The sequence below is a fragment of the Oryza sativa genome, chromosome 2 (assembly GCF_034140825.1).
Source record: "Oryza sativa Japonica Group chromosome 2, ASM3414082v1".
Lineage (NCBI taxonomy): Eukaryota > Viridiplantae > Streptophyta > Magnoliopsida > Poales > Poaceae > Oryza > Oryza sativa.
This window is the reverse complement of record NC_089036.1, coordinates 33,421,362-33,440,977: the sequence shown is the minus strand read 5'-3', so window position 1 is coordinate 33,440,977 and position 19,616 is coordinate 33,421,362. Positions and strand designations below refer to the sequence as shown.

The window sequence follows — 19,616 nt, the reverse complement described above, 5'->3', positions numbered from 1 at the left end:
CGCACCCTGCGTTATCCCCTCCGATTGACTTTTACCAAACAAAACTCGTTTTTTATAGAGGAATAGAATATCCCAGCCTTTCCAATTTATTACAAAGTTACACTCAAAAAAGAGTGTAGTTCAATAAATCATTGAGAACAAGCATTTAAAATAAAAAATAACTCATCTAAGATAAGAAGAACACATTATTGAAATCTATTTGTGAATCTCCAACCATAATTGATAAAAAGTTACATAATTATTGTCTCAAGCCTATCGTATACAGCCTTCATAAACTCGTCATCTTCATTATAACTTTGTAGCTAAGCCCAATACAGGAGCCGATACGTTCTGTAGAGAAACAAAACTCTCGTTTGGGTCGCTAGGAGTAGTATTTGGTAACGTGATTCGGAATTTCGGACCGTCTCGTTCGTTTGGTTCCTGATTTTTGTATAAAAATGCCCCTTCGTTTGCTAGCGCTCTGACATTACGTCAAGTAAGGAGATGCGAGTTCGTGTGCAAAACTGTTTCCATCTTTAATCCGTGTGAGTTCTGCAATACAAATATACAATTACAGCTCCAGGAAGCCAAGCAATGGTCAAAAATCAAGGTACAACTTATTGTACGCAACAAATGAAGTTAGAAACTAAGTTTCCGAAACCCTCTTCAAGTTTCCCCTTCCTCTAGCATCATCGGTCAGAGGGGAACAAAATTGTAGAACAAAAACAATTAATTCCACCTATAATCTTCAAATGAAGCTGATAGTGGTCCTTGTCACTCTCGAGCAGCCTCAGCTGACAGCCGCGGCAGCAGGAACTGGTGGCAGATCAATGACACCGTGGCACCGGGCACAAAGAGTAGGATGGTCAAGGAAAGATCCAACGTCTCGGGTATAATTCCAGCACCTCTCACATTTTTCGCCATCGGCGCGAGTCACACCAATCCAGATGTTGCCGGTGCGCTCACTGCTAAAAGTTCCAGTGTAGGATACACCAGATGTAGTTTCGGAGCTTACGGAAGGAAGGATCTCCACCTGCAGAAACAAAGAAAGATGGTGTAAAAAAAAAACTTGAATGCAGAAGGGCAGCCTCTAGTTTTGAATTTACCTCAGATGTGATAAACAGGCGGTGCAGAGCATCAGCGTCATTGGTTGCCGAAACCAGCTCCTTTAGTTTGGACACTGTGTTAGCATTTTCCGCGTGGAGATAAACTTTTGCCTCTAAGCTAGAGCCTATCAGCTTTCCTGTTCGAGCACTCTCCAAAATTTTGTTCACCTCTGATCTCAACTGTTGCCAAGTAATGGAATTTTTTAATCATGAAATTAATCTTAATACGAAATCATAAATGCAAGTTCGCTCATCACCATGAAATCAAGAATAGCCGCAATGTCCTATAAACTATAGGATCAGGTAATTTAGCAGAAATGATGCTATTTCAGATCATAAGTAGTAGTTACTCGTGTATACAAGAAATCTTGTCTGAGTTGCACGTCTCCAAGTTGAAGGCAGAGTTTTATTTTTTAACGTAAGTTTGATATTCGACCTATAGGAAAAAAACTGCAAAGCTATATAACCTATGAGGTTGTCATAAGTGAACGCTTCAAAGTTATGCAGAAACAGTGCATACCTCGAGGATAACACTCAGAAAATCAACATCATCCTTTGGAACCGAGAGCCATTCTTCATTCTTAACTGGCCATTTTAGATTAAAAACAAACTCAGCAACAGATCCATCATCCAGTGTGTGTTGAAACGGTAGGTTCTGCCATACATCCTCAGCTAGATGTGGCATAATGGGGGCAATGGCTCTAACAAGATAGAGCAGATGCGCACTGAGGACTGTCTGACAGCTTTTCCTTGTAAAGCTAACTCGGCCACTGATAAGAAGATAAAAACAAAGTTGTGAAGCTGGCAAGCTAAATTAATAAATGACATTGACTGAGCTTTCAGTGTAACGAAACGTAATCAGATGGCCAATGAACAAGATATCAAAGCCATACCCAACATAGAGTCGATCCTTTGCAACATCCAAATAGAAATTGGAGAGATCAACAATAGCAAATCTTTGGAGGATCTGAAATAGAAACACAAGTCAATAATCTCTTGTTACAAAAGTGTGAAGAGGACAAACAAATGATGCAGCAGGCATGCCGTTATCTAGAGATGATGATAATGCAGCTCTTTGCCAATCATGGATAGAGATTTAGCAATAGGATTTGCTTTTAATAATGTATGCATATCATACCATTCTGAGCATATAAATGGCATGATATAATCATTCAATGTGCATGTGATTTGAGAATCCAATAAACATATCATTCAAGATCCAGAATGGAGAACAGAAAAGGACAGTAATTAGAAAATGAACATTCCACTTTCAAGCTAAAAGTTTTCACTTTTGACCATCAAACTCTTATTCACTAAATCATAATCATGAAGCGCACTTCCCATTTCTCAGAAAGATGACCATTGACCAACATACACCAACTACGATCACACAATCTCAAAAAGTATAGAAGAGATCACACACATTGTAAAATGAAAGTAATGAAGCACAACAAACTCTTAACCCACCTGGTATATTTTATAGAATTGGTAGTTCTCGTAGCTATCCTTCATGGAAGTCACAACATTTTCCAGTTGGAAAAGTGCATACTTGTCAATTTTCGGTAGATCACTGTAGCGCACAGAATTTTCTGGCTATTGACAGGAAAGAGAGAAAAGGATGATAAGAATAAAGAGCAATAAATGATCATTGAAACGAATGTGCAAACAAAACATAAGAAGGGAAAACAGATAGATAATTAAGAGATTAAAATTATGTGCAGCAAAAGTATTCAACTAGGCTGTATAAAATATTAAATTCACTGCAATATGTTATCTAAACAGAAATAGCTTCAGTGCTTTGCATCGATAAAGGAAAGAATAAAGCCAATAGAAAGTTAAGCAAAATGTAAAACTAGTAAAAGATGGCATTTTGATATGGGTTTGAAATATTGAAAACATATAAAATGGCCTCTGCTGCCTGGTACTGAATCTTCCTTATCCAAAACCTAAATAAATTTTAGTTGTTGAACTGAACATACTTTCCAATCATGGAGATTCGACAATAGGAATCGCATTGTGCCTCGTAGCTTTCGGTACATGTCAGACATTTGGCGCAAAATTTGTGGACCAACCAACACATCTCCAGTGTAATCAACACTAGAAACCCATAGCCGAAGAACGTCTGCTCCATAGCCAGGTTCTTGCTACAAAAGGTTGATTGATATTTCATTAGGCAAAACTAGAAGTCCAGAAAGAACGGAAGCTTTTCTAGGAACGTACCTTTGAATTTTTACCACCAACAATTACTTTCTCAGGATCAACCACATTACCAAGAGATTTGCTCATCTTGAAACCCTTTTCGTCCAGTACAAAACCATGGGTTATAACACTAGAATATGGAGCCTTTCCTGTTTTTTAATGGAAAAATTATAAATAGAAAACCTATTGTGTCCACCAGCAGAATATAATGTTCCAAATATATCAAGAGAAAACACACATGTGGTTTCAGATTATGCAACTATATCAAGCAATATTGTTCTATTGCCTTTGCCTACAGAAAAATTTTCACCATTTGCACAACTAGTGGTTGAAATGTCAGACACTAAACCGAATATGGCTCAAAAAACATCTTATATATCTAGAATAAATAACATCATGGATGAACCATGATTTGGGCAATTAATGTTGCAAAACAACTTGCTTTTTCAAAAAAGGGATTTTCATTCGAGTTTCTAGCCCACAATTACCTGTAGTAGCAATGCTGGTTAACAATGAGCTCTGAAACCATCCACGGTGTTGGTCTGAACCTTCAAGGTATATATCCGCTGGAAAATTAAGGCCATCTCTTTGTGCCAAAACAGCAGCCCATGAGGAGCCTAAATTAGGAAAATATGCAGAAGTAAAAAGTCAAGGACACAAGAAAAGATGGCAAAATAATTAAGAAAACACTATAGCAAAGCTCTATCTTTTCCTAGAACATTGTGACACTATGCAAAGCTCTATCTTCGCCCAGAAAATCATGACAATATGCACGCCTTGAGCCCTTAATAGAGTCAATAAATAAAAGTTGAGGTCTGTAAACAAAAACTATATGGCAAACTATACAATGCATGACGACTCAATAACAAGTAATTACCTCCAGTCTTTTTCATTTGATGTTTTAGAGTTTAATCTTATCCCTACTAAAAGTGTCTATTGCTACACCTTAAAAATAGTTAATTTCCTAAGCGGCGCCACACTGTGACATACGTATGGCCAAAATCAAAGCAAACGGTACACTACCACAGTATAAAAAAGAGAGAATTATAGCACATGGCTTGGGCAGTTTGGTTCAATTTGAAGGTTAAAGCAGTTAAAACTACAAACATCTGAAAACTGCCAAGGTTCAAAGAGGGAGAGCAGAGCAAGACAAGATGGAATTCTCCTAAGAACATTGATTTTGGGCATTGTGACCAGCATCAAACATTGAGCTTTGTTAACAAAACCATTAATAGAGGAAGAATGAAAACATAATCCTACCAGAGTCAAACCAAACGTCCATTGTATCAGTTCCCTTGCGATACTCAGATGCTTTATCACGATATTTTTCAGGAAGAAGTTCCTCAATTGTCATATACCACCAGGCATCACTCCCTTTCTTTGACACTATACCTGAGTAACAAGCAAACTATATTTATTAACATATGTTTTGGGATTCTAAAATCCAAGCAGAGGAAAATAACCCAGAAATTCTATTATGCACACACAAAATAAAGAGATAACTGGGCCAATGAAATTAAATTCCTGGGAAGCATTGTCAAGCATAAGGCTTATCCTATGCTAATTCAGAAAAGTGCAAACATAAATGGTTAACAGCTTCATGACAAATGGTATCACGACGTTTGGACCAGGTGGCGCAGGAGTTTTTTACCCAGGAGCACGGGTGGCAGTCTAGTCTACGGATTGATAACCACTAATTTTATGTTTCCTTCACACTCCTGTGCTTGGGATGGGGTTTTTTATGGTTCTTTTTTGGCTGTGTGCATTCAATGCAGAGGCCGGGGGTGGGCTCAGTTGGATTGTACCATCTTGGTGTAATTGACTGAGTCGTAATAAAGCTTCCATTATCTAAAAGGATCACTTATTGGATACAATAACTTCAGGCTTTTTCCTAGAACAGAAATTTTCTAAAACCTCATTGTGGAAATACAAATCAGAGAACACACTTAGATGCGACAACTTTAAAAGATGGCATCTCATTCTAATTCACTTTTTATTCTTTTTATTAGAAACAAGAATTTTATATTGCTTAAATAGCTCGGATACAACCATGCTGCAAACCCATAATGTGACAAGAACTAGATACTACCGACGTTAGAACTACATGCTTGTTTGGCAGAAGGTGAGCCACAGTAATGTTCAAGTACTCGATGGTTTCAACCAGTAAAAATCACAAGCGTAGACATACCCTTGATGTGTTCAATAGTTTCTTCAGTTATAAGAGGTTCATTCGAGTCTACATGATAGAAGACCGGAATAGGAACCCCCCAAGTTCTCTGCCGCGAAATACACCAGTCAGAACGGCTTGAAGTCATGGCCACAATCCTATTTTCAGCCTGGGAATATTAACACAAACTCAGTTATTATCAAGTTACATAAGATGATGTACCGAAACTAGCAGACAGTACAATTAGGTCATTCCATATCAGCATGAAACTATAACTTACAACTTACAAGGGTCTAAAAGGATATCTATCAATATTATTACATGAACCAGACATGCAAATATGCAATTGCTTGACCATAATATGTGAAATCAAGCAAACGTTTCCAGGATCCAAAGCAACAAAAAAAAAAGCAAGATTAGCATAGAGAATTTCATGTACCAGTGCAGAAGAGAAATAGCACTGAACAAAAATGCTAAACACTATCAGATAGCAGTTTGTGTTCTACTGAACTTTGTCGCCACTAAAGAGAACAAAAGTTCAAACTGGGAAGTTCAGTGAAACAGTAAGAGTAAAGGAAAATAAAGTATAGCAGTTACAAACCTGAGAAGGAATCCAAGATACTCGCCTAATTGCATCCATTGCAGCATTACGGAAACCATCCACCGAGGCAAACCATTGTTCAGTTGCTCGGAATATTGTTGGTTCTTTAGACCGCCAGTCATAGGGGTACTTGTGTTCTGTGAACCAAGAGATACAATTGGAAGACAAACTTAATAAGGTTTTTCGTATTCACAAGTGAAACCAGATTGTGGAGGTTATTGTCAATCTACTCACTGTAAGGCTCCTCTAAAATGAGAGAACACTGTTCATCCAGATAATTCACAACCGCGGCATTACCAGCTCCCAGAACAGATAAACCACTGAATTGTCCAGCTTCAGCAGTGAAGTTTCCTTCATCATCCACAGGAGACACAATAGGAAGCCCATATTTCAAACCTGTTATGTAGTCTTCCTGACCATGGCCAGGGGCAGTATGAACAAGGCCAGTGCCAGATTCAGTTGTTATGTAATCTCCTCCAAGAACAACAGAACATTCATTGCCATTCACAGGATGAATATACCTGAAAACACCAAATATAATGTAAATAAACACAAAACAATAAATAGGTCAAGCACAATCATAATGAAGTGAGAAGTGCTAAACAAAATACCTGCAGTGCTCCAAGGCTGACCCAGGAAATGATTTCTGGATTATAAGCTTTGTACCCCACTTGGACTCTAGAGCTGAGACAAGATCAGCAGCCACGATGATAAATGGTTTCTGACTCCCAGGGCTCAAAATACTCCCAAGCTTTCGTTGATTTCCACCAGATGTTGATTCACTTTCTAGTACAGATTGCAGCTCAACTACTACATAAGTGAGCTCAGGGTTCACAGCAACAGCTGGTTAAAGAAGAAAGGGCTTCTTAGACAAGTTAATATGTAGAGAATACCAAAGAGTTGAAGCGAATCCATACAGTATGCGCAGCAGACACATAAGAATAGACAGGGACATAATGCTATCTACTACAATTCCAGAATAGCTGAGACAATAAGACACTGTTTCTGCTGGTGAAACAAAAACATGAAATGCTGTGTAGCATACCAGTATCACCTATTCGATCTTACCCATACTTGAAATGAAGCATCTTCTTGCTATGGAGGGATAAATCGGCAAAGAGCTTTCTTTTTTTTATTGGAAGCAAGATGTGTGCCATGATTTACAATCAAACTATGTTATATCACTGTAACGTAGATATTACTTAGTATTTCTTAATCAAGTTCTAGCCTTCTAGGAATTACAGGTTCTAGGAACTACAAAACATGTGAAGTTTTCTGTTTCTTAATATGCTATTTTCCATGTACAGACGCATATAGCTTCAAAATTAGCCACATATTTTGAAATTAATTACGTTGGCTCTGATGAAATCCAATTATAAGAGTGACACTCACTGAATACATTAAAGCAATCAAGGCATCACCTCACCAGCATTAGCAGGAATCGTCCATGGAGTAGTGGTCCATATGGCTAGGCATAAATTAGGGAGAAATTCCTCCAGCAACCCAGGCTTAGACAGATTGGTGATCTTGAATGCAGCATACATGCTTTTGGAAATATGATTTTCTGAATACTGGAAGAACAGAAGGAATGCATGTGATGATATGAGGAATCAAATTCAAAAGAAATCTAAAGAACATAAATGAAAAGGGAGAAAAAAAATAAAAGATCACCAATCATGAATTAAGTGAAAGACTACATGTACGAAGTAATGTGCTTTATGTAATAAGACACATAAAGCGCTCTTATGGTTGGTTAGTAAGAGAAGTGTTCTTAAACATGAAAGGACTTCATGAAAAAAGCTCGGTAGTTTTTCTGCAGCAGTGTAGGCCTAATATTAACAGGAAGAAATAAGTGACACATCTAGTGGCTTTTCACTGAGAAGACATACTGAAGCACAAGAAAATTATTGAAATTAAACAGGAAACAAATCGGAATTGTCAATTTTTTATTCGAATATTTAATAGTCACTTAAAAATTAATGCACAACAAAGCCTTTGACAGCAAATTAATAGCATCAAGTAGAAAGTTCAAGCATACCTCCAACTCAGCTTCTGCTAAAGCTGTACGTGATGACGGACTCCAATGAACAGGTTTTCGCCCGCGGTAGATATATCCTTTCATAACCATTTGGCCGAAAACTTCTAGCTGGCATATCAAAATGGAGAACAAGAGTTGTTACGGTTAGCCTTGATTAAAAACATATGATAAGGATGAAAAAGAAAACATCAGTATTTATTCTCGCAGCATAAAATTTGCATACACGTTATATATTTTATATCAACGATGGTAAATGGACTAAAAGGAACTGAAAGTAAACAGCTCTATTTTTTTTATTAGAGCTAGCAGCTATAATGTGACCAAGATGATATCAATGATCTAACTAAGGTAATTCCAAACCTCCAAGCTTTCATTCATGTGAAATGGATAAATAAGTTTTGATGCAATGGCAAAATTACTATAAACAATAGGATCAGACCTGAGCAGCTTCATACTCTGGTGACAGAGTTAGATAAGGGTTGTCCCAATCTGCCCATACACCAAACCGCTGCAGGCACAATGTCATTGGTTAATACAATTATAGAAATATGAAACTAAAGGCTAACATGAGACAGAATTCCAGATATTAGATGACTGCAAGTCAGCAATCATACCAGGAAATACCACAAAACATAGATAAGGGCAACTTGCTATTAGATCATGTCACCACTAAAGTACTTTAAAATAAAGAAATGGTTACCTTGAAAGAATTCATTTGTGTAGTAACCGTCGCTTTAGCAAATTTTGCAGCCTTCTGCCTTAATTTTATAGGTGTCAGAGCATTCAATGTTTCCTTGTCCAGTGACTTTAGAACTGCAGCAAATAGTCAATGGTTACATTTGGAAGGATATTCAATAATTACTTGGCTGGTCTAACACATGCAAGCATTGTGTTAAAACCAACCCCTACCTAACTTCTTGTAAACATAGGGTGTTTCCATTGGATATAAAGATGAACTTGCCTTTTAATTCGATTGGAAGGCCATGGCAATCCCATCCAGGAATAAAAGAAACTTTGTGATTCTGAAGCAGCTGCACACAGAAGAAAAGCAAATTTTGGTGTCAGTTGATTTATGTTCCCAATTTTGGTTTGGACCAACATAAAAAGCATAGTCATCCAGCCAAAAAAAGTTAAAGACATTTCAGCGAAGAGAGTTATCAGGAAAAAACTACTAGAATTAGCAAAAAGTTCATTAATCATCCAAATCTCGTACACAATCAACTACACTAAAGAGCTCTACATGTTAAGATAAAGAAATGACAGAAATTGCACTGCATTGGAAAAGACAATAAAATCTATGCACCAATCATCCGTACAGTAACATTGATCTCAGAACAGAGAATATCCTATGGATTGAACTGAATAAGACAACATACTATGACTGCATCAGTAATTGCCCTGAAAAATACATCAATGGTTTTTAAAGAAAAATACTCAGATTAGATTGAAGAGTAAACGATACCTTGTAACGGTTTATAATATCTTTGAGGATTTTATTCAGTGCATGGCCCATATGAAGATCACCATTAGCATAAGGAGGACCATCATGGAGAACAAATGTAGCCTAATCCAACAGTCAAGAAAACCAACAAAGTCAGGTAAATTTTAATTTTACTTTTAGCTTTACTCGAAGAAATACTCACCCCAGTGTTCCTTTCTGATACCCTCTTGAGCACCTGGTTCTCCTCCCACAACTTCTGGAGCTCCGGCTCCCGCACAACAGAATTAGCTCTCAAGCCAAAAGTTGTCTTTGGTAGATCCACCGTGTGTTTGTATTTCCCCTCTTCTTGTTTAGCACCTAGCCAGAATCAAGAAGCTAAATATATAATTATATCTTAATGAATTTAACTCTGCAAGCAGTACTAAATTGAAACTGGGACTCAACCTGTCAAACTACCAACTACTATTCATTATAAAACAGCCAGATAAAATTAATTACATGTCTCTACGAGATTTTCATTACAAAATACACCATAACTTTTGCCAGTAAAAGCTTCAGTATTGACACCTACTAAGTAAGCAGAGGGTCTCACTGCATTTGAATCTCAATGGAATGTACTGAAATAACAAAGTTTCAACTAACACCAGATAACAAAGTTATTTTCAAAAATCAATCTGATTACCGAATTCTGGGTATACAAAACACATTTAAGCTTAAACAGCTTTCATCCTAACAAGCATAAGCATCAAGTTTCGACTTTCGAGCACTAGTTGATGCTACTCCAAATGGAGAAAATGAGAATTAAGCTTAATCTGATACGCAAAACAATAATAATCTTCCAACCATGGTGCTTGAGACCTAATAAGTGCATTTTGGTGCGAACTGAGAAGTCCAATAGGTGTGTACATTCTTAAATCTGAAAAGTACACCAATTACAAAAATCCCAGGTCATAGCATACTTAAGGCTAAACCAAGCAGATTGAGCCTAAGTAACACACATCAATCATAAAAGTACAAATGTAACAGAAAACTGCAGTAAAACAAGTTTGGTAATGAGTTTAATAAGCCCTACGTGCTTAAGCTGAAAATAATTATAGCAATTGCAGAAGTGGAAACTACAATCACATATTTGAACCTAAATTAACCAACCAGTTTAAGCTGTACGTCACACGAGTTCAATATCTGTAATCATGTGCCTCACCCTGTGATCAATCCCATCAAAACGTGAACAGCAAGAACGAAAATCTCCAGGCCATAGACCAGCTTCAACCTCCAACGCCTCACCAGACAAAAATGGCTGGCATCCCCACAATCCACAGAGCAAGTACGATATACATTGACCACAGACACAGAGTAATCCCAAGAAAAATCGGACGCCTAATGCACCTACTCCACAGCCAAAACTCACATCACTGAAATACCAACATATAGACACCAATCCCCCTACTAAAACCCTCACCAAACCCTCAACCTGAACCAAAAATAAGAACAGTACAGCAATGGGATCAAGTCGACTCACCCTCGGCGGCCTTCTTCGCCGCCATGACGGGCCCCCGGGAGCGCCGCTTCGAGGTCGACGCGGCGAACAGCTCACTCGTCGACTCCGTGCCGAACGGCCGCCGCGAAATCGGCGGCGCCAGCCTCCGCAGCGGGAAGCGGCATCTCTGCGTCGAGAAGACCTGCGAGAGCGAGAGAAGCGACGATGGGTCACACCACACGGATCCCCCACCGTAGAAGGCTCTAGAACGTTCGAGAAGCGAGAACGGAAATCGGGGGAGCGCGCCCGCGCTTACGCGGCAGCAGGAGGCGGCGTCCATCCGACGCGGCGGGCGAGCTGAGCTCCGGCTGTGCAGGCCGCCACGCTCCCACCCCGAGGTCCACGGCGAGGAGGGGGTGGCGCCGCAGCGGCGTCTCCGGGGGATAAGAGAAGAGAAGAGAACCACCGGAGAAGCGAGGAGTGGAGGGTTTGGCTGCTGTCTCGCTCGAGCGAGCCGGAGTCGCTGCAGGGTGGGGCCCAGAACGCGCCGTTCTCCCTGGGGCCCGCTGTTCAGTGACACCGATTGACTCGTGGCTGGGCTAGTGCACTTGGGCCAACTTGGGCCGGTCCGCGGTAATGGTCCCCATTGTTGCGCGGAAAAAGTGCACCGAAGGTACCTCAATTTGTCATCGGGATAAAAAAACATCCTCAAATCGCAAAACCAATATACGAGGTCCCTTAACTATACAAAATCGGTCACAATAGGTCCCTCGATGGCTTTAATCCCGGTTTTATCCTACGTGGCTGCTGAGTCAGCGTGGGACCCACGTGGGCCCCAAATGTCAGTATGACACGTCATCTTCTCTGTTCCCCTCTTTTCTTGCCTCTCTTCCTGTTGCTCGGCGCGGCGAACTGGCGAGGCGATGGTGGTCGTGACTCTGGCGATGAAGGGTGGCGGCCGGCCCGGAGCTCGGTGGGGCAAGGCGGAAGAGGAGGAGGGCGGCGCCGTGACGATGGCCGGCGACGGCGGCGGCGGTGGCGGCCGCAGTGGGGCTCCACGGCGGCCAAAGATGGGACCGGGGAGGTGACAGCGAGGGGCAGAGCGCCACCATTGCGCTTCTCCCCTGTCAGCGGCCAGACGCGCCGCCTCGTCGCCGTTCAACCTGACCGCCTCCGCCTCCTACCGCCCGGCGCCATGCGGCTCGCCGCAATGCGTGCTGGTGCCCTCGGCCCTCCTCCTCATCGAGTCCCACCAAGATCTCCTGTATGTCAGGACAGGATTATCATCCATACCTTGAAATTGCTTCTCACCATTTTCTTTCTCATCTTTCAGATCAGGTTTTTATGCAAAGGAACTATCACGGGCTGGAGGACAAATCTCCTGGGTGCAGCAACTTCTTGGCTTTAGTTCCTTGGACGCCACCACAAATTGCCACGGCATCTAATTGGTCTTCTTCAGATTCAGAAAAGAGAGAATTCTTTGAAGTGCCAATGGAGTCTGATGAGACAGAAGTCGATTCTATGGACGTTGAGGAATCTCTTGAAGCAAATGCCGCAGCAATCGATGGTGAAAGCCTTCACCAGTGGGCAGTGGCAACAACACTGCATGACCCCATCGTCACTACCAAACCCTTCAGCACCTGTTATGTGTTCAAGGTGACGGTGAGATGCCATTGTTGTGAATTGACTGCTGCTGTTTACTTACAGGAATGATGAGGAAATCCTCCAGTTAGTTAGCCACGACTAGTACCACACTACCACCAATGGTTGCCATGTAGTGCATAGTGCTGATCATTAGATCGGCGGTGGGGGAGATCGCGTGCGGGCGGGCGATGCCGGCGCTGGCGTCGCCACGGGCGGGCGACGCGATCCGTGCCCGCCGTCCGCCGCCATCGTCCCGCTCCCCGTCCCGACGGAGCTCCGCCTCCAGTACCTCGCCATGGGCATCTCGCCGCCGTCGCCGACTTGCTCCCCTGCTCCCGCGTCGTCTCCGCCGCCGCCACCGGCCGCCGGACCTCCTCTCCCGCCTCGCCTCGTCGGTCCGCCGGCCTGCCCAGAGCCCTAGAGAGAAGAGTGAGAGAGAGGGAAGACTGGAAGAGGAAGGGAGAGAAGAGGGGAAAGAAAGAGAAGCTGACCTGGACAGGCTGACATGTGGGTCCCACGTGGGTCTCACGCTGACTCAACAGTCACGTAGGATAAAACCGGGACCAAAACCACCGAGGGACCTATTGTGACCGGTTTTGTATAGTTAAGGGACCCCGTATATCTGTTTTTGCGGTTCGAGGACGTTCTTGTAACCTGATGAAAAGTTGAGGGACCTTCGGTGTACTTTTTCCTTGTTGCGCAGCAGAAGCCGCTGTATTATGGGCCGTTTCGGAAGGACGATTTGGGCCCAAACATATAGTATAACTGATATAGGAAAAAGTACACCGGAGGTCCCTCAACTTGTCATCGAGTTACAAAATCGTCCCCAAACCGCAAAACCAGATATCCGGAGTCCCTCAACTTCCAAAACCGTTTACTTTAGGTCCTTCGGTGGTTTTGATTCCGGTTTTGAAATACGTGGCGGCTGAGTCAGTGCGGGACCCACGCGGGCCCCACCTGTCAGTATGCCACGTACCACCCTCTCTCTCCTTCCCTCCTTTCACTTCCTCCTCTTTCTCTCTGTCTCTCGCTTTTCTCCTCTACCAGGCCGGCCAGTGGGTCGTGAGGAGGTCGCCGGGGCAAGAAGGGAGAGGAGAGAAGGCCCGACGGCTGGCGACAGGCGACGCGGCGGCGGCGGCGACGACGCGGGAGCAGGCCGGTTGGGGAGGAGGCCGGCGGCGCAGAGGCTGTAGGCGACGGCGGAGGAGCGGGGGCGGCAGGGATAGGGCCGACGGGCGGCGGCCGTGCGGATAAAGAGGCCTCCCCGCCTCTTTCCTCCTTGTGCGCGCTCGCCGCCGGACTCCCCACTCCCTCGCCGAGTCGCTGGCCATCCCGCTCGCAGCTGGGAGGGCGAGGCGGAGGAGGTCGCCGTGGCCGAAGGTGGGATGAGGACCCAGAGCCAACGAGGGCAATGGTGGGAAACGGTGGGGCTGTGGCCGTCATCGGGCGGCGGCACCTGGGCTTGTTTTGGATGAGGGAGGGCCCGCGCAGGAAGGCGGACGGAGGAAAGGGAGGTGAGGAGGCGGACGGAGGGATGGAGGGAGGCGGGCGGGGAGGACGGGAGGATGCGGCGGAGGAGAGAGCGGAGGAAATCGAAGCCGGAGCCGCCGCCGCCCTAGCGTCGACCGCCATCGCCGCCCTAGCATCGGCCACCGCCGCCGGCCGCCCTCCCTCTTTCTCCCGCCTCACGCCCGCGGTAGGAGGAGCCGTCGTGTCCCCTTCTCCTGCGTCGGCCATCGCCGGCCGCCGCCGCCCCCAACGTCGACCACCATCGGCCGCCCTCCCACCCGCCTCGCGCCCGCGGTAGGAGAAGCCATCGTCTCGGCTTCTCCCGTGTCGGCCACCGCCAGTCGCCACCGCCCCAGCATCGGCCGCCGCCGCCGCCGTCGTCGCCGCACCAGCGTCGGCCACCGCCGGCCGCCCTCCCTCTCCCCACCTTGCGCCGGCGGGTTCGGCCTGCCCAAAAGAGTAACTGAGTAGTACGGGATAAGAGAGGATGAGAGATGGGAAAAAGAGGGAGTGATGACGTGGACACACTGACATGTAGGGCCCACGCTGACTCAGTCGCCACGTAGGCTAAAACCGGAGCCAAAAACACCGAAGGACCGAACGGTTTTGGAAGTTGAGGGACGCCGGATATCTGGTTTTGCGGTTGGGGGACGATTTTGTAACTCGGTGACAAGTTGAGGGACCTCCGGTGTACTTTTTCCACTGATAAAAGGGTCGGAAATTGAAACTCCGACAATCCCCTTCAATTTTTACAGGCCTCTCCATCAGGAAAAAAAATCAGGCCAAAGAAAGCTAATATTGTTTTTGTGAGTAAAACAACTCATATACTGACCTATTTTGGGCTCCAAAAAGGGAAAAATATTTACTCAATAAGGTTCAGAGACTGAAACTCCGAACCCCCTAAATCCCTCAAGGGAGTCATGGCTGGGCTGGGAAAACTTGGCTACGGGCCAGTGCACCTACTGCAGGTGCCATCTTGGGCCGTTCCGCAAAAGTGGGCTGAATTGTTGCGCAGCAGAAGCCAATGTATTTGGAAGGACAATTTAGGCTGTGTTTAGTTCCACGCCAAAAATAGAAGTTTAACTAAAATTAAAAGTTTGAAGAAAAAAGTTGAAAGTTTATGTATGTACAAAAATTTTGATGTGATGAAACAGTTGAAAATTTGAAGAAAAAGTTAGAAACTAAACTCGGCCTTAGACCAAAAAAACACCAAATAAGGAGGGTCAGAGATGAAAACTCCTACCACCTACACTTTCAATTTTTCACAGGCCTCCATAAAAAAAATTACAGGCCTATATAAAAACCAAGTATACTGCTTCCGCGAGTAAAAACAAAACATTTACTGACCTATTTTGGGACTTAAAAAGGAAAAATACCGACTCGAGGGTTCAGAGATAAAAACTCCGAACCCCTATACCTCGATTTTTTTACCTTTTTGACAAGGCTACACCGACCCATGACATTGACATGGTGGCAGGGTTGGCCTTGATTTGCTGCATATGCCCCTTTTGCCTTTTTTTTTAAAAAAAAGAAAAAAAGTCTAAAGGAGGTTGGAGAATGAGTAAATTGTATTGGTGATACATAAACTTGTTAGGTGGGTGCAATTTAGTACATGAATTTGTAAAATATTCGTTTTGGTACACGAACTTATCTAATCCGTGCAAACTAGGTCCAAAATGGCTTGGCAAGGTTAATTCCACCTAGCTGATATTGATTAGGATGTAGCGTGAATACGTATAGTAATTACGCATAAAAACATGCTATATTTATAAATTTGTTTTCTACTTTATCTTGAATTTCGTATGTTTCTAACCCTTATATCATTGCTTGGTTTTTTATATATTTCTCTACAATCACTATATCTCATTCTATCTTTTTATTGAACAGGTGTATGTCCAAGTAGCAACATTCTCGTATATATGTTTACGTAGTATCCTAATCAGCACATAAATCAACAAAATTAGTCATGTAATGTCCTTTTGACTTTATTTTGCACGCACAAGATAATTAGTTCATGCACCAAAATGAGCATTTTGCAAGTTCATACACTAGATTTTACATAACTGACAAGTTCGTGTATCGCCGATGCAATTTACTCTTGGAGAATTAACACCCACACAACCCCCCCTCCCCCCCCCCCCCCCCCCCCCCCGACTTTGAATACTCTATACGCTAGAGCGCCGGCGGCCGCGTTGCCCTCTATCAGGAACTCCAACACACTAGATCGAATTTTTCAGGCTATCAATAAAATTCGAAAGATAAACTGCCACCGCCCTCAATGTTCTCTTTCAAGAATTTCAAAAGATACGCAAGATTTCCAGGTTCATTTAAAATGCTGACGTTTTACAGAAACTGAGCAAATATAAAATACTCCTGGAGGAACACATAAACACAAGATTGCTGCTGCGTTTCTTGAGCACACTGCTCATCGGCAAAACTCTCCACGGTTACGTCACATCTTTGACCCCAAAAGGCTCAAAACAATTAGACACGTTTCAGCAATATGAACGGAGTTAGCGATCATACACAGTTACACAGCATGTCAGCACGGTTGATAGTCACGTCCTTTGATTGATAGGTTTTCCTGAAGAGCGCGTGTTTCAGCTTCTATTACAGTTTCGTCAGGCTAACAGAACGTCTTAGATTAACCTTTAAGTTTCTGCCCACGGAATACTGATGTCAATTTTCTCATACCACTCGTTGGAGGACTAACGTCAGCAGCTAAGTATAGAAGTCTAGAACCGCCTCTTAATTTCGACACAACAGCCTGCAAAAGTCTATCTGTAGTGCGAAACTGTCCAGCATACCTGAGTGAGTGAGTTCTACGGATTGATTAACATATGGACGCTGATAAGAATGTTCTTGTGTTTGTAACGTTTTCTGCCGGCTGTAATATGGACTGTTTATGAATGACGATTTGGACACAAATTAATGGGCCGGATTGCATGTCTTGTCTCGTCTCGTAGGAAATATCGACCGAAGGGGTTCGGAGTTTCAATCTGTTCGTCTTGTTTTTGAGGGCTCCAAAAAAGGAAAAATACTGACTCAAGGAGGGTCGGAGATTAAAACTCCGATCCCGATAATACTGACCAACGTGTTCAGGCTATCGGAAATTGAAAAAACAAACTGCCCCCTTTGCCCTCGATGTTTTCTTCCAGGGATTTCAGAAATATACGCTAGATTTTCAGACTCATCTATCTGGAATGCTGACGTTTGACAGAAAACATGCTCAAATATTCATAGGGAAACGCATGAACTTTTTCTCCTGCAGACTTGCAGTGCTAGTTTCTGCATCTATATGGATTTTCTGCAAGCCCATCGGAGAAAATAAAAAAATACCGATCGGAGATGATGCGAGTCGGAGAATAAAACTCCGACCCAATTGCTGTCGATGTTTTTTTTCAAAAACCAAAAAGCATCAAAAATTTTCCATCACATCATATCACATCAAAAACTTTCCTACACACATAAACTTCCAACTTTTTTTTAAACTCCCAACTTTCTTCAAACTTCCAATTTTTTTTCAGGAACTAAACACACCATTTGTTGCAGGGCTTTCAAAAACGCTAGATTTTCATGTTCATCTGGAATGCTGACATTTGACAGAAAAGAGTTCAATTCCTGGACGAACGCATGAACTTTCCTTTACAGTGCTAATCCACGGACTTTTAGCAATGTGAATGGATTGAACGATCATACACAAATTGTCAGCACGTTTCAGAACTTCAGATATGCAGTTCAGGTTAACTAGTAGGTACGTATCCTGACTTCGTGCAATTTAAAGCGTGTTTCAGCTTCTACTACTACATAGTTTCGTCAGGCTAAACAAAAACGCCATTAGTTTAACCCTGAAGTCTCTGACCGCGGCGCTGAATATACACTGATGTCATGCAATCAATCACTCGTTGATGGACTAGCCCTGCCCTCTTAATTTCAACTACGCGGCCTGCAAAAAAGTATTATCTCCAGTCTCCATAGTGTGAAACTATCCGGTTTACTCGGCAGATTAATTAACATAGGGACAGACATTGATAAGAATGTTCTTATGTTGCTGTTGACTAATGCTAAGCGATTACTGAAAGAAATTTTGTAAGGTTTAGTTGTGCATCGTCTTCCTGCTTTTCACGTGCTTCCCGTTTACTTTCGTTTTCGACATGAGTTAGCCCGACCCTTTGTTGTTTATGCCATGTCATTATCATCTCTTAATTATGTGAGCTAAACCCGTCTTTTTGTTATCATTGTTGCTGACATTTTTGATCATTTTTCTTATGCCCCTCCATGGATTAATTAAGCAAGAAACTTATTAGCTAGATCCTCTGCTTGCCTTGAGGATTACTACGCGCGTGTGCGTCGTCTTCGTCGTCGTCAGACCGGTCGATCTCCAGGTTCTTGCGTTCTTGCTGCCATCAATGGCGAAGAGGCCGGTGACACGCTAACATCTGAAATTAAACCAATCAACGGCTTGGCTGCAATTTGGCCGTCGCAGAATTGATTGATCGTGTGGTGCCAATCTTATCTGATCACGACCAATTGAGTTGAGATACGATCAGTGCAACTAGCTCGATAGTGTTCTTCACGTGATGACTAGGCTGCCACAGTGACTGAGAAAAGGGACGTGTTTACATCTGGGCCGCAATGAACTGAATTTCTGTGTAGCTTCAGAAAGAAAGGACAGACGATAAGTACAGTTTCAGGAGTTCAGAAATCCCAATGCCAAAGTCTTACATCGTTTATCTTTTGGCTTATTTGCCATAGCCAAAATTTAAATTTGAAACTTATTTTTAAGGGTTTTTATTGTGGTTTTTTTATATTAGCTTTTAAATTGCTAAATGCGCATAGATAAAGGTTTCACGCATAGGCTATTTTTAGTTACTTCGTTATTTTTGCACGGCTTATAAGCAACAGAGGAAACAAAAAGAGTGCAACTTTACAGAAAATAAAAATATATATTAGTTTATTTATTTGATAAGTTTTGCACTCTCATGTAAGTGCGTAAGTCGTCGCGTGAAACAACTCGGAAAAGCAGATTAATCGATGATATATGTTTATGAAGAGGCAAACACGTTTTAGTTTCAGTTATCTTCTTAAGCGTGATAAAATTAAACAAAAGAAAAAAAACGAAAAGCGTTGAAGCTCTCCGGGCATCTTGAGCAGCACGGATTCGAGGTTAATTTAGTTGTCATTTCGCTTTCGCGTACGTACGCTTGCTACTGGCTACTGCTACAACTAGCTGCCGTCGTTTTCGCTTTCTCCTCCGATCTCTCGTACTACACATGTACGTATATTCAGAGCACAGAGAAAAACCGTCTTTAAACGCTCTGAAAGCCACACAACGCGTGGCACGTCATCAGCAAGCGTTTGCTTTTGCTTCCGTTGTTAAACATGACACGTCCAGAGAAATCGTCAGATTGAAGCTGCATACTGATTCTCCTTGTTGCCAGCTTCCCAATCCTAG

At 42.9% G+C, this 19,616-nt stretch overlaps 1 protein-coding gene and 2 long non-coding RNA genes across 3 annotated transcripts; 1 reads left to right on the top strand and 2 right to left on the bottom strand.

Moving 5' to 3' along the window:
• Window positions 1–494: 494 nt before the first annotated feature.
• LOC4330908 (isoleucine--tRNA ligase, chloroplastic/mitochondrial) lies at window positions 495–11,483 on the bottom strand. Its single transcript, XM_015770781.3, has 22 exons — window positions 11,325–11,483; window positions 11,051–11,210; window positions 9,734–9,888; window positions 9,553–9,654; window positions 9,052–9,121; window positions 8,791–8,903; window positions 8,530–8,598; window positions 8,091–8,198; window positions 7,479–7,623; window positions 6,664–6,895; window positions 6,287–6,573; window positions 6,053–6,189; window positions 5,473–5,620; window positions 4,545–4,676; window positions 3,773–3,901; window positions 3,306–3,433; window positions 3,065–3,229; window positions 2,553–2,678; window positions 1,979–2,052; window positions 1,606–1,855; window positions 1,086–1,265; window positions 495–1,012 (listed from the first exon to the last, which is right to left on the bottom strand). The coding sequence occupies exons 1-22, from the start codon at window positions 11,346–11,348 to the stop codon at window positions 770–772; spliced, it is 3,177 nt and encodes a 1,058-aa protein (XP_015626267.3). The 5' UTR covers window positions 11,349–11,483; the 3' UTR covers window positions 495–769.
• Window positions 11,484–11,925: 442 nt separating this feature from the next.
• On the top strand, window positions 11,926–12,754 carry LOC136355067 (uncharacterized). The gene is made up of 2 exons (XR_010739133.1): window positions 11,926–12,272; window positions 12,342–12,754. It is a non-coding gene; the product is annotated as an uncharacterized lncRNA (long non-coding RNA).
• Window positions 12,652–13,288, bottom strand: LOC136355066 (uncharacterized). Its single transcript, XR_010739132.1, has 2 exons — window positions 13,144–13,288; window positions 12,652–13,057 (listed from the first exon to the last, which is right to left on the bottom strand). It is a non-coding gene; the product is annotated as an uncharacterized lncRNA (long non-coding RNA).
• Between the last annotated feature and the right edge of the window lie 6,328 nt (window positions 13,289–19,616).

Excerpts from the sequence above, each read along its gene's own strand:
- LOC4330908 (XM_015770781.3), bottom strand. The coding sequence starts at position 11,348 with ATGGACGCCGCCTCCTGCTGCCGC. Across the intron at positions 8,599-8,790 it reads CACAAATGAATTCTTTCAAG|CGGTTTGGTGTATGGGCAGA; the intron begins GTAACCATTTCT and ends TTGTGCCTGCAG. Across the intron at positions 1,013-1,085 it reads GCCTGTTTATCACATCTGAG|GTGGAGATCCTTCCTTCCGT; the intron begins GTAAATTCAAAA and ends TTGTTTCTGCAG.